The sequence below is a fragment of the Gadus macrocephalus genome, chromosome 15 (assembly GCF_031168955.1).
Source record: "Gadus macrocephalus chromosome 15, ASM3116895v1".
Taxonomy (NCBI): Eukaryota; Metazoa; Chordata; class Actinopteri; order Gadiformes; family Gadidae; genus Gadus; species Gadus macrocephalus.
This window is the reverse complement of record NC_082396.1, coordinates 22,094,871-22,108,026: the sequence shown is the minus strand read 5'-3', so window position 1 is coordinate 22,108,026 and position 13,156 is coordinate 22,094,871. Positions and strand designations below refer to the sequence as shown.

The window sequence follows — 13,156 nt, the reverse complement described above, 5'->3', positions numbered from 1 at the left end:
AGCTTTGTCAGCTTAGGTCCATCTCGGTTTATCATTTCTGGAAAGCTGTCAATGCCTTTGACCAAAGCATTTTCTATTGCTTCAGCCGAGCCATATGTTAGCTCGAGCCTTTCCAATGCCATGGCCAGTCCTGCTTCTGGCCAATTGATCTTATGGCTTATCTGCTCAATATGCTCGGCTGACTCCTTCCCGAGCCACTTTAGTAGAAGATCCATCTCCTCGCTCGGTTCCAGGTGTAAGCCGCTGACGGCAGTCAAAAAGGAACGCTTCCATGCTCTGTAGTTTTGGGGCTTGTCATTGAATTGAAGCAAGCCTGTAGCCACACGCTCACGGCGGGGAAGATACCTGACAAAGTAATATATGTGTGAACTGCCGTCATTGGACTGGTCTGGCGGTATGGCGTGGCATGCGGGAGAAGGCCGGGTGTTGTGATTTTGTGGTCTGAAGTGGAGTGCAGGTGTATCATGCTCACCGCTGGCCTTGATTTGAGGTAGACGAACATCTCCAGGCAACCTGAACCTGTTGGCTCGTGAGTGTCCTCGTATGCGCTGGTGTAAGGCTGCTGTGAGACAAGACAATGTGGAGCAGTATTGTTCTGATGTGGATAGAAAGGACTAGCTTCAGGCTTTAGTGGTGGAGGTTACACGTTGTGGCTAGGGACCGGCGCTGTCTTTGCCCGTGTGTCACCGTTATCACATGACTGTAATTCTGAATCCCTTTCTTTAAGTTGACCAAGCAAATACTGCTTTGTGCATTGTGAGGCTTCTAAAGGAACAGAGTCTATGTTCAGGTCACAACTATGTCTCTAACTCTTTACATCAGGAGCAGCTTCAAATGCCTCTGCTTCAGCAATGGCTGCTGCAGCCTCTTTTTTATGTTTGAGCATTTCTAAAGACACTACCAACTTAGTTTGTTGTAGCCTCCTCTTTAGCATAGGATAGCCGTGCCTTTGCTGCTTCGGCTTTTGCTCTTGTTCTGACTGCTGCAGACCCCGCTGATGATGAACTTGATCTCTCTGAACAAAATACTTGTGAGTGTGTCCTTAACAATGCGCTGTGGGGGTTCTCCTGTGTTGCTGTACTTCCATGCAAACTCTCCTCTGTAGCACTTGACTGTAGAGAATGCTCCGTTGATCGTCCACTGGATGGGTATGACAACGTCATGTCGGTTGGCTTCCAACTTTCTCTGCTTTATCTCGCTTGCTCTATAGCCGTTGTTTCACTGTGCCGTCCTCGGCACAGTGAAACAACTAATACCCTGACGGCCAGCTAAACTCTTTCCCAAAACACCAAGACTCCGCAGATGTATTTCTCACTTCCACAGGTTTATTGGAAGCACATGGAAAAAGGTGAAACTGCAACACAACACACGAATAAAAAGGCAGAGAAATCTGAAATCTCATTTGTACTCATCTCAAACAAATAATAAAGAATATTAACTTGAAAACAACCTTCTTTTTGGTCATTACAACACTATTATCGTCGTCAAATGACCCACGTGTGACCTAACATGGTATTTGTGTAGCCGTAGTACATTTGAACTATCTTGAGATGAAAACTATAAAAACTTTACACTAACGTCAAAATAGTGATGAATACTTTCAAATTAATTCAAAATACAAAGAATACATACCAACAATGCTATGTAAAGCACAAGATTTTGACGGATTCGATTAAATTGTTATGGATTTAACAGAATTGAACGAAGCGCTGAACCAGCTAGACGCGAGTTTACTTCCTGGAGTCACGCGATAGGCCGATTAGAACCATGCGCCTTAAAGTGAACGCGTCCTGAATAGAAACGCATAGGAAATTCATATTCCTGGAACACATACCGTATTGGTCCGAATATAAGACGACCCTGATTATAACGACTCCCCGTGTTCAACAAAAACATTTAGAAAAAAAGATTTGCAGACCAGATTTGCGCTGACTGTTGGCATCTTTGAGACGTTGTTTTTGTGCTCGCCATCTTCTTACGTTACACTCCGTGACCCCGAACTTCTTGGCAGCTTGTCAGTTGTTACTTGACTCATGCCTTATTGATGACCATTATTTTAAAATTGGCATCATAGCTCCTCCGCTGTTGTTGATTGACCTGACCCACTTTTGAGCCACTTGTCTCTAAATGGTCACCCTGTCTTTCCATATTTAAACCCCGGTAACGGGCTGGTTGTTAAGGACGCTGGACTACTTCTTCCCGGAACCAATTTTTTTGGCGCCACCTGGGGCCACGAATGTGTATTGACATTTAATGGGAGCGGCGAAGAAGAGAAGCTGCGCTCTGAATACTAGAGCCCGAATATAAGACAACCCGACTTTTTCAGAACTATTTTGAGGGGAAAAAAGGCCGTCTTATATTCGGACCAATACGGTTATTATGTAATGCTGACTAAATATAAAGCATTTATTTTTTACCTGTAACATTAAACTTCTTACTCATAACAAAACAGCTTGTTTTTCTTGTCTGTTCTTGAAGCCCTTCATTGCTTACTGATACTGCGTCTCAATTGGTTTTATTTTGTATCAGTATTAAAAAAAACATCTGAAATGCTATAACAAATACAAAGTTATCATCAGGCCTTTCATCGCTATCTTCTTTTTCAGGAAAGTGACAGGCCAGACCTGAGCAACTTCATGGAGTCAGGGGAGTGGGTTCTGAAGGACTACCGTGGCTGGAAGCACTGGGTGTACTACACCTGCTGCCCCAACAGCCCCTTCCTGGACATCACCTACCACTTCCTCATGCTGCGCCTGCCGCTCTACTTCATAGTCAACGTCATCATCCCCTGCATGCTGTTCTCCTTCCTCACCGGCCTGGTCTTCTACCTGCCCACTGACTCAGGTAGGAGGTCCTCTACATGCTGCCTACTGACTCAGGTAGGGAGGTCTTCTCAAACAGACTCTCAGGTAGAGAGGTCTTCTCCCACAGACTCAGGTAGGGAGGGCTTCTACCCACAGATTCAGATATGGAGGTCTTCTACCCACAGACTCAGGTAGAGGTCTTAAATCTGCTGCCCAGACTCAGGTAGGGAGGTATTCTCCTACAAACTCAATTAGGAAGGTCTTCTATCTGCCCAGACGCAGGTTGTCTCGGCCGTTCTTCATTTGGACCATGGGTACAGAAGATGAGGTCAGCTCGACTTGCTTCCAAAGATTTCAAGAACTTGCAACTTTAAAAAAAAATTGTGTTTATTTTTACATACAAAAATTCACCAAACTGTCTTCTAAATTAAGAAAATGGTACTGGGAAACTAAAAACCTTTATAAGTAACGAGTACACTTAAATAGTAACAAACTAAACTTAACATGCGCGGTCGAAAGACTTTTTTAAACTACCGCCTCTTTCCCTTGACATTCCGTGTCTGACAAACACACACCTGGCCTTATATTACCTGGGAGGTGCCAAGCCTGCACAGACCCCTACAGGCTAAATGCAAGAAAAACATTTCCAGCCTTCACTTTTCCTGAAATTACATGTGACTTTCTTTTCCACATGGACTATTCCCACATCTTGGCGAGGACATTGTATTTTCATAAATAATAAAATAATAAAAAGTAAGACCCAAAGAAAGTAAAGCAGAAAATCAATATCCCCAATTAAACGTCACAGGCGACACAGGTAGAAAAAACCTCAGTGCCTCTTATCATGTGGGGTCTGATGTAGGCATTTAGTATTAGTCCATCTCGGTGCTGCTCTCTCTCTCTCAGGGGAGAAGATGACCCTTTCCATCTCGTGCTGCTCTCTCACTGTGTTCTGGTGACTCTCTCTCTCATCTTGTTCTGGTGACTCTGTCTCTCTCTCAGGGGAGAAGATGACCCTGTTCATCTCGGTGCTGCTCTCCCTCACCGTGTTCTGGTGACTCTCTCTCTATCTCTCTCTCAGGGGAGAAGATGACCCTGTCCATCTCGGTGCTGCTCTCTCACATGTGTTCTGGTGATTCTCTGTCTCTCTCAGGGGAGAAGATGACCCTGTCTATCTCGGTACTGCTCTCTCTCACCGTGTTCCTACTGGTCATCGTGGAGCTCATCCCGTCCACGTCCAGCGCCGTGCCACTAATCGGGAAGTACATGCTCTTCACCATGGTTTTTGTCATCTCCTCCATCATTGTCACCGTCATCGTGATCAACACCCACCACCGCTCGCCCAGCACTCACACCATGCCCCACTGGGTCCGCAAGGTACAGCTCGGAAATGTGCATATACAGCAAAACATTTACCCCCCACACAAATAAACCCAGATACACACAAATAAACCCAGATGCACATCTTCTCGCTCTCTCTCTCAGGTGTTCATTCAAACCATCCCCAACATGATGTTCTTCTCCACCATGAAGAGACCGAGCCAGGAGATCCGCCAGAAAAGGCTCTTCCCCATTGAGATGGACATCTCTGACATCTCAGGTCTACACCAAACACAACACCCACAGTCTGTAAATTAAACCCTGATTCTGATGTTGAAACACACGTTTGCCATGTAAACATGCTAAAACACACGGGTGCTATGCTAAAAGTGTAAGCAGACTCCGTAGTCCACTATAACCTTTGACCCTTTTCCTGTTTGAAGGGAAGCCCACCCCGACCAACGTGCCCCTGAACTCCCAAATCACCAAGAACCCTGAAGTGCGCAGCGCCATCGAGGGCGTGAGCTACATCGCAGAGACCATGAAGTCAGACGAGGAGGCAAACAACGTGAGTCCATACTGCCTCTTCAGTCAGCCATACCTATCCTTTATTGTTAGGACAAAGGTCAAAATGTTAAAAGGGACATTTATTTAATTAATTCGTCATGCAGCACTGAACGGTTGCAGGTCAGCTGAGGTGAGGTGACAGTGAGTTAATTTTTTCACGCTTCCGGATATGCACTTTGTTTGAGGTATGTAAATGGTCGAGACAAAACCCAAACAAACTAAACTGGGTGCGCATCAATGTAATGATGCCTGCATAAATGCTATTGGTTTTCAACTTTACAACCTGCTGGAAACACCTGGCAACCTTTGAACCAAAAATTCGGCAAATCTTGAAAATAAACAAAATACGTTTTCAAAGGAATGAGTGCTGCACTTCGTCCTATGTTGTGCTCAATGCCATTTTCGTCAACCTCTCAAGTACTAATAATCGTCTGATCAATGCAGAGTATACTGTTATAGCGTTAGACTGGAGCACTAGGTATTGGACAGTGATCCCTTATGTGTACAATACTAACATAACTGAGGATAATCCAGAAGAACCTTGTATTAATGACCAGATGGATTGTATATCCATATTGCTCAGAATCAGTGGTCTTGCATGTGTCGAGGCGTGGCCTGTTGTTGACCCTGAGTCCCCTACCACTCCAGGCGGCCGAGGAGTGGAAGTTCGTTGCCATGGTGCTGGACCACATCCTGCTGTGCGTGTTCATGGCTGTGTGCATCATCGGCACGCTTGGGGTGTTCGCTGGACGGCTCATCGAGCTCAACACGCTGTAGTGAGCACGCCTCCTCTGAAGGCAGAGTGGTCCACCTGCATATGGAGCCCGATACACAGAGAAGGACTCCTTCCGAGTCTGCATTTCACCTGTTTCATAATACACATATTTTTGTGTATGATGCAGTTCATTTTGCTGATTAAGTCCAGGTCATGAAGAACCAAACATATATCCATTGACTTGTACTTAGCTAAGACAAGCGAAGCCTTTGGGGGACCTGGTTAGACAGACCCATACGTCTTCCCATATGGATGATATGACATTAATATCTGCTTCATTAATCACCAGCACTAAGTCATAGGACTTAGTGTTATTCTGGCATATCATATGATTATATTATTGGATTGTTTTCTACTTGTTTACACATTGTTGACACATTGAGGCATGGTTTGATTGAGTTTCCCGGCCTATAGAAATCTATAAAAAACATGAATGGGTGGAACTATAGAGTCTGTTAAATCCCCATGTGTCCGTACCCTTTGTAGGTGCCTGTATTTTCCTGTTTGTATGCATCTCATAAAAAAGTATATACTGTACTGTATAAAAATAAGTTCCAATAACTAAAGTAATGTGTAAATCCAACAGTATGTGCTTTCCTTCAGATTGATCGCCTGATCACCAGCACCCCATGGAAGTAGTCGCACCCCCCACGCAGAGGCCCCTAGTACCCTCAAGATGATACCATTACAAAATACACATCCCCACAAGGGCTACAGCAATAACCAATAACAAAATCATGACACTATATCAATTGCAATGTTTCCAAAGTGTATTTGATGGCAAACACAGTAAATCCAGAATTGGTAAAATACTGAAAGTGCAAAAGCAGTCATATGCTTGAAAACCTAATTCAACAGACATGGCATTGGAGAGCTTAAAAAGCAATGATGTGATATTGAATTGAACCAGCGTTTTGATAAATAATTAGGCCAACATTGCCATCAGGGTTAAATCGACTGTAATCTGCTTTACATTAGTGCTAAAATAATATACAATGTAAACACATAGCAGCCAAGGCACACAGAGGGACTGCAAAAGGTGCCAACCAAAACAATCAGAACAATAATGGTTATCTCTGAAAGAATATCTATATGCTAGAACAGTGACTGCTATAACGCTAAAAAGCCTCAAGTAATGCTTGCTAACAAACAAAAGCGTACATACAAAGCGTCACCCAACCCTCTCACACCAGGACTGGTTTCAGTGTCTTTACATGCAGGAATCCTGGATGCATGTAGCCTAGAGTAAATTGTTCTTTAGAGTAAAATCACCTAGAATAGCTAGAATAGGACTCATTTCTAAATCAATTCAATAATATTTTCAGAAAGTGTCTGAAAACAATGTACAAGTAGGATGAAGATCAGCTGGCTTCTGTAGACATAAACTGACTGGTTTAGATAAAGCTGATTAATTAACTCAAAAGAAACCCCTTAATAAACTTATTTCGGATGAAAAGTAGGTACTGGAGTTACACTGTGGATATGGGTGATCTTAGTGCCTATCGCCAAATACATGCACAAAGTTTTTAAAACGTAAAATAATATGTACATATGGATTGATTTTATATTATGTTGACAAGACCATAACAGGATCCTACATTCTGATTATGGGAGAAATAAATTTACAGAAAAACCCGGCACACATTTTAGTATTCAGTATTCTGTCGTGCATGTCCATTTCTGTGCGTCACACAGGAATAGGTCCAAACTAGTGGTATTTACCTCTCTGATTATTTTTATAAGTTGAACCTGACCATCTGGTTAACAGAGGGTTTTGTTGGAGTCTTTGGTAGACGGGATGGAGACCGTTCTATTCATGACTTCTAGCTCATAAACCAATGTCCTCCTTCGGGTCACATTATAAGTATCGCCCTCAGACACAATGTGAGGATTTAATTAAGATTGCAATAAATATAGTGTTCCAAATAAAGTGAGACAATGATTACATAATTCTACTTTGCAGTTACTTTAAATTATCATTAAGGCAAGCCCATGCAATAGTCAACATATCAAATATCTTAAAACTAATCAGAAATCAGAACAATGTTCCAGAATATGCTACATATTCTAACCACTTCTATACAAATAGCATAAATACAATAAATAATTCATAGTATGCGTGGTACCCCAATGGCAGCCCCTACTAGTACCCCTTCAAACCCCAAATAGTGGTCAATTATCCAACAAAGAATTCCAATCCGATGATGACTTCAGGCCTGGTTAACATGTTTACGGTACTGAAACATGGTAGCATTACTCTGCGTTTAAAGTGACTGTGAAAACAAAGCTTGAAAAAGTGTGCCGTGTATTCATCTATTGTTGGTTCACTCATAGTGCACGTGCCAAAACATACAAACAATGGTAGACTACAGTTGTGTTTAGTTGAGTTGAATCCCATGGTAGCATGGCCTTCATCATGTGTTGGACTGGCACCTGAAGAAGAAGCCCTCTGAGACATGCTCCTCAGTTCGTATGTCTGATCAGCACCTTTTCTTCTGGAAGGAGAGATTTTCTAGAAGGAATCCCTTTAAAAACAGACAGAGAAATACCTTTGCAGGATTGTTTTGACAAGGCCTCAGTTTGTAAGGGAAATAGAGTTGCACTATTGCAGGAGATAATACATTATATACTGACGTTGTAATATGGCCAACCAAATTCCTTGTTTTTCCTATAGTTGGCTATGTTGCATTCTATATTTTGATCAATTCTAAGAGCTATAAAACCACGTTCTGATGGGCAGAAACCATCGTAGCCTAAACCATAGTTACCACAGTTCCTTGGCCGACTCCCTAGTAGTCATCTAGATATGTGCTATGAAGAACCTAACTGGCATTTGTTATTTGAGAAGTCTGTAGCCAATAAGAAGCCAATGATATATTATATATGAACATGGCTGGATAGAAGCGAACTAAAGAATATTAGCATCACCCACAATAATTGTCATCATCAACGCCTCAACAGATTCCCTGTTTTTCACAACCTGGGAGAAGAGGGGTTCATCCTTAGAGTCTCACTGCAGATCTGACGCTTGTACTTCTGCTTCTTGGCCTTCGCTAGGAGCCTCCTCCGATCCAGCTTCTTCCATTGGTTCTTCAGCACGCTGCTGCTCCTCCTCCTCCTCCTCCTCCTCCTCCCCTTTCTGCTGCAGGGACTCCTCTGATTGGCTGTTGTCCACCACCTGCCTGCCAGACTCCTCCTCTTCCCCTACCTCCCTCTCGTCTGAGGCAAGACAGAAAGACAGAGAGAAACAAACGAGAAGCAGAGGATGGGAACGCGGGAACAGGAGAAAAATTAGTTTGATGAAGAGACTGAAACAAGAGCATCAACTGACTTATAGACGCCTTAAAGATGAACCAAACACAAATAAACCTGTATCCAGGGCAAGCAATAATCTAATCTAACGATCATCAGGATTGCCGATGTCAGGAATACTCAAAATCGGAATGGGAAACACGTTCTACCAGAAGCCTGCCATAGTTTTCATCAATGTACACATATCAAAAGTCAGTTGAACCTGTATTATATTATAGTCTATGTTTAATCAGTTAAACCTGTATTATAAACTCTATAGGCATTTTATAAAGTCTATAAGTCCATGGCACACCCTGCAGGCAAGGTCTTGCATTAGCCAGGGAATGTCTTGCTTGGTTAAAACCTAGGGGGTTTATTCTACCTTTGTCAAGGAGCCGGCTTTCTTGGTTCATTGGAGTAGGCGGGACTACACACGGAGAGTAGACCTCTTTAAAGTAATTTGCATATTCCAAATGTGTTTTTGTTTATTTTGGGCTTCTTTATTTTTCTGCCCACATGTTTTTTAAACCCGACAAAAGTTTCTAAGTCCCGCCCCTGGTACTGCGATGCCATCAATTTGCATTTACATGAAAATGAACACCCCAAATGTGTAGGGTTCAAGAGGGGAAATTGGTGTGAGAAATCAAGCCGGTATATTACCTCGGCAAATGTGTAAAAACAACGATTTTCAAACAGTGAAACCTGTATTATAGTGTCTGTGTTTAACCAGTTCAACTAATCTTCCAATATGTCATGAATGGCCCTGCCTGATTGGTGACCTTAGAGTCAGTCACCATCGTGTACGCTCATGTCCCTGAGGTTGGTTTTTTTTGTGTTTGATTTGGCTTTAATAATGCAGAGTCAAATAAGTTCATTCGGATATGAAGAGATCAGAAGATGGAATTTGAGAGTGAATCTGTTAACATTGATCCAGTAAAAGTGAGCGGCTCTGCATTCCAAAGAGAGGGACACACATTCATTGAACTCCCTGCAGTCCTCCTGTGGCGCTGCACTAAAAGCCAGGAAACACCCAACGCTGGCACATTCAAATCCCGATAGGTTATAAATAGTTATACACACCATCCATGTTAGACATATCAATAGTCAAGACACCAGGGAAAGAAACACTGAAATCATTTTGAAGGGATCACAATGAAGGGATAATTCACAGAGCTGAGCCAAGGGGAAAAACGACTGCATGACGACGTGGTTTGTACACCTCTCTCCTACCTCAGCATTGACCTGACGACCTACGCTCTGTTCAGTTATAACTCTCTCCTACCACAGTATTGACCTGACGACCTTTAACCTGACGACCTACGCTCTGTTCAGTCATAACTCTCTCCTACCAAACTATCAACCTGACGACCTATGATCTGATGCCATTGACCTGACAACCTACGCTCTGTTCAGTTATAACTCTCTCCTACCACACTATCAACCTGACGACCTATGATCTGATGCCATTGACCTGACAACCTACGCTCTGTTCAGTTATAACTCTCTCCTACCACACTATCAACCTGACGACCTATGATCTGATGCCATTGACCTGACGACCTATGCTCTGTTCAGTCATAACTCTCTCCGACCACACTATCAACCTGACGACCTATGATCTGATGCCGTTGACCTGACAACCTACACTCTGTTCAGTTATAACTCTCTCCTAGCGCAGCATTGACCTGACAACCTTTGACCTGACAACCTACAATCTGTTCAGTTATAACTCTCTCCTAGCACAGCATTTACCTGACGACCTTTGACCTGATGACTTTTGACCTGACGACCTATGCTCTGTTTAGTTATAACTCTCTCCTACTGCAGCATTGCCCTGATGACCTTTGACTTGACGACCTACGCTCTGTTAAGTTAAGTGGACTCTTCTCATACCTTATTTTGATATTAAGGACTAAATTCCATTCAGACAGTAAAATCGCACCAGATGTTGCCCCTGATTGTCCCAGGGAAAGAGACGGTGTGTAGCAGGGACCATCTATAACGTTACCTAATCTACAACAGAGCAGGACTCCACAAGGGGGCGTGGGGAATTAGCTTAAGCAATTGAGATTAAATGAAAATCAGAGAAGAAAAGGAGAGAGGGGAACCTGGATTCTGCAGGGGCTGTGCCAGAGGGTGCTCTGGGGGCTGCTGGCTCTGGATAAAGCTGTGGACAGAGGTCCATGGAGTTGGGGCCCTAGCTAGAGGCAGAATCACACCATTAAAGATGAACTGAACTGAAATAATGAACATCGATAACGTGTCTCATCTCATCTTCATCCGCTTATCTGAGGTCGGGTCGCGGGCGGAGCAGCTCAAGCAGGGGGCCCCAGACTTCCCTTTCCCGGGCCACATTGACCAACTCTGACGGGGGGATCCTGAGGCGTTCCCAGGCCAGTGTTGAGATATAATCTCTCCACCTAGTCCTGGGTCTTCCCCGAGGTCTCCTCCCCACTGGACGTGCCTGAAACACCTCCCAAGGGAGGCGCCCAGTGGGCATCCTTACCAGATGCCCGAACCACCTCAGCTGACTCCTTTCTAAGTAAAGGAGCAGCGGCTCTAATCCGACTTCCTCACAGATGGCTGAGCGTCTCCCCCTATCCCTAAGGGAGACGCCAGCCACCCTTCTGAGAAAACTCATCTCGGCCGCTTGTACCCACGATCTCGTCCTTTCGGTCATCACCCAACCCTCATGACCATAGGTGAGGATAGGAACGAAGATCGACTTTGCCTTGCAGACTCAGCTCTCTTTTCGTAACAACGGTGCGTAAAGCAAACGCAATACCGCCCCCGCTGCTCCGATTCTCCGGCCAATCTCACGCTCCATCGTACTCTCACTCGCGAACAAGACCCTGAGGTACTTGAACTCCTTCACTTGGGCTAAGGACTCATTTCCTACCCGGAGTAAGCAATCCACCGGTTTCCTGCTAAGAGTCATGGCCTCAGATATAGCGGTGCTGATCCTCGTCCCAGCCGCTTCACACTCGGCCACCAGCCGATCCAGTGAGTGATGAAGGTCACAGGCCGATGATTCAATGATGACCACATCATCTGCAAAAAGCAGTGACGAGACCCTCAGACTACCGAACTGCATCCCCTCCCCACCACGACTACGCCTCGATATCCTGTCCATGTATATCACAAACAAGAATGGTGACAAGGCGCAGCCCTGGCGGAGACCAACACCCACTGAGAACGAAAAATCCTCGGCAGCCACTCAGTTTCGATAACGTGTTAGAATATGACCATTATAAAATAAATAACACTAAAAAATATTGAAAAAAAAATCTATATATAGCTTTTTTTTAGCAACAAAAGAAAATGCGTCTTAGTATTAGAGCGCCGGTGACGTTACTGGCATGGTAGGACTAGGTCGTTGCTGCAGACACGCAAACGTCTTCTACACTCCACGGCGGGAAATAGTGATTTTAATATGGCTGGTTTGAGCCTGTGTGGGACATGCCTGTAGTGTCCGACTGCCAGGTGGAGAGGGATCAATTTCAGGCTCCAGCTCCACCTTCGGATCGTGTGGGTGCTGCCGGAGCATGGACACTGCCATTGAATCGGTTTGCTGCCGAGAGGTCCCGGTCAACCATGACTTGCATAGGTTGCATAGGGCATTTCAAATGCTGTGCGGCGAGAGAGAGGTTTTGGAAGTGCCCATGCTCTCTCTAAGGTACGTCCGAGCGGAGACACTGGAGCGCCCCATAAATAGCAAACAAGTAACAAGGCGAAAACGATCTTTCCCCCTCATTTTTCTTTTGATGAGTTTCAGGAATATCTCTGTAAAGACGGACTTAATGCGGAAACGCAACGAGCTGTACAGACGCTGTAGTACCTACATATTCAAGGCGCTGGTTCTCCACAAAAAAAAGTGGAGCGCATCAAGCCTGCGCGCATCCAGCCTGCGCGCTGTATAAAAACATTGAAGTCGAGGAGGAGATAGTAGTTGTTTAACCTTTTAGATTGAGTAGAAATACTTCTGAATGTACAGTTAGTAATTAAATTGAACAAGGGGCTGTATTTAAAGCTACAAAAAATTATACAAAAAAAAACCTGTAACTTTCAACGCAACTCTAACGTCGCTTCAGGCGTCCACACGAATCCTAACACGAAACCGCATAGGTCCGGTTTTAATTGAAACCACCCTGGGACCATGGACCTATTAAAGAACATGGTTTATTATCTGCCTAATAACATGGTTATTAAAGACATGGTTTCACAAAAAAATCGGCTCCGGGTGGACGGGACCTGAAAGACATGTTGGATGCACTTTGGGAGATACACCCGTTGATGCGAGGCGGATTCACAAGCGTCACGTTTACTTTAGGTGGATGTTGGCGGTTTACTTTCTGATGGATGTTGATGGATATTGAACAGATGGATATTGCACAGATAC

At 44.2% G+C, this 13,156-nt stretch overlaps 2 protein-coding genes and 1 long non-coding RNA gene across 4 annotated transcripts in view; 1 reads left to right on the top strand and 2 right to left on the bottom strand.

The window, feature by feature from the left end:
* The window catches only part of LOC132473524 (acetylcholine receptor subunit alpha-like), a 56,144-nt gene extending 49,866 nt beyond the window's left edge, over nucleotides 1–6,278 (top strand). The window contains exons 6-10 of the mRNA XM_060073711.1: nucleotides 2,607–2,844; nucleotides 3,958–4,181; nucleotides 4,290–4,404; nucleotides 4,568–4,692; nucleotides 5,340–6,278. Of these exons, the coding sequence (XP_059929694.1) occupies nucleotides 2,607–2,844; nucleotides 3,958–4,181; nucleotides 4,290–4,404; nucleotides 4,568–4,692; nucleotides 5,340–5,468 (831 nt within the window). The 3' untranslated portion in view covers nucleotides 5,469–6,278. The remainder of the gene's footprint in view (nucleotides 1–2,606; nucleotides 2,845–3,957; nucleotides 4,182–4,289; nucleotides 4,405–4,567; nucleotides 4,693–5,339) is intronic.
* Nucleotides 6,215–13,156, bottom strand: part of LOC132473518 (endoplasmic reticulum junction formation protein lunapark-B-like) — a 56,353-nt gene continuing 49,411 nt past the window's right edge. The window contains exons 15-17 of one of the 2 annotated variants that reach the window (XM_060073689.1): nucleotides 10,866–10,958; nucleotides 8,481–8,685; nucleotides 6,215–7,991 (exon numbers count right to left, since the gene is read on the bottom strand). In XM_060073689.1, coding sequence (XP_059929672.1) covers nucleotides 7,979–7,991; nucleotides 8,481–8,685; nucleotides 10,866–10,958 — 311 coding nt within the window. In that variant the 3' untranslated portion in view covers nucleotides 6,215–7,978. The remainder of the gene's footprint in view (nucleotides 7,992–8,480; nucleotides 8,686–10,865; nucleotides 10,959–13,156) is intronic. The other variant, XM_060073690.1, reaches the window with a different exon arrangement.
* LOC132473526 (uncharacterized) lies at nucleotides 10,022–10,859 on the bottom strand. Its single transcript, XR_009529432.1, has 2 exons — nucleotides 10,466–10,859; nucleotides 10,022–10,398 (listed from the first exon to the last, which is right to left on the bottom strand). It is a non-coding gene; the product is annotated as an uncharacterized LOC132473526 (long non-coding RNA).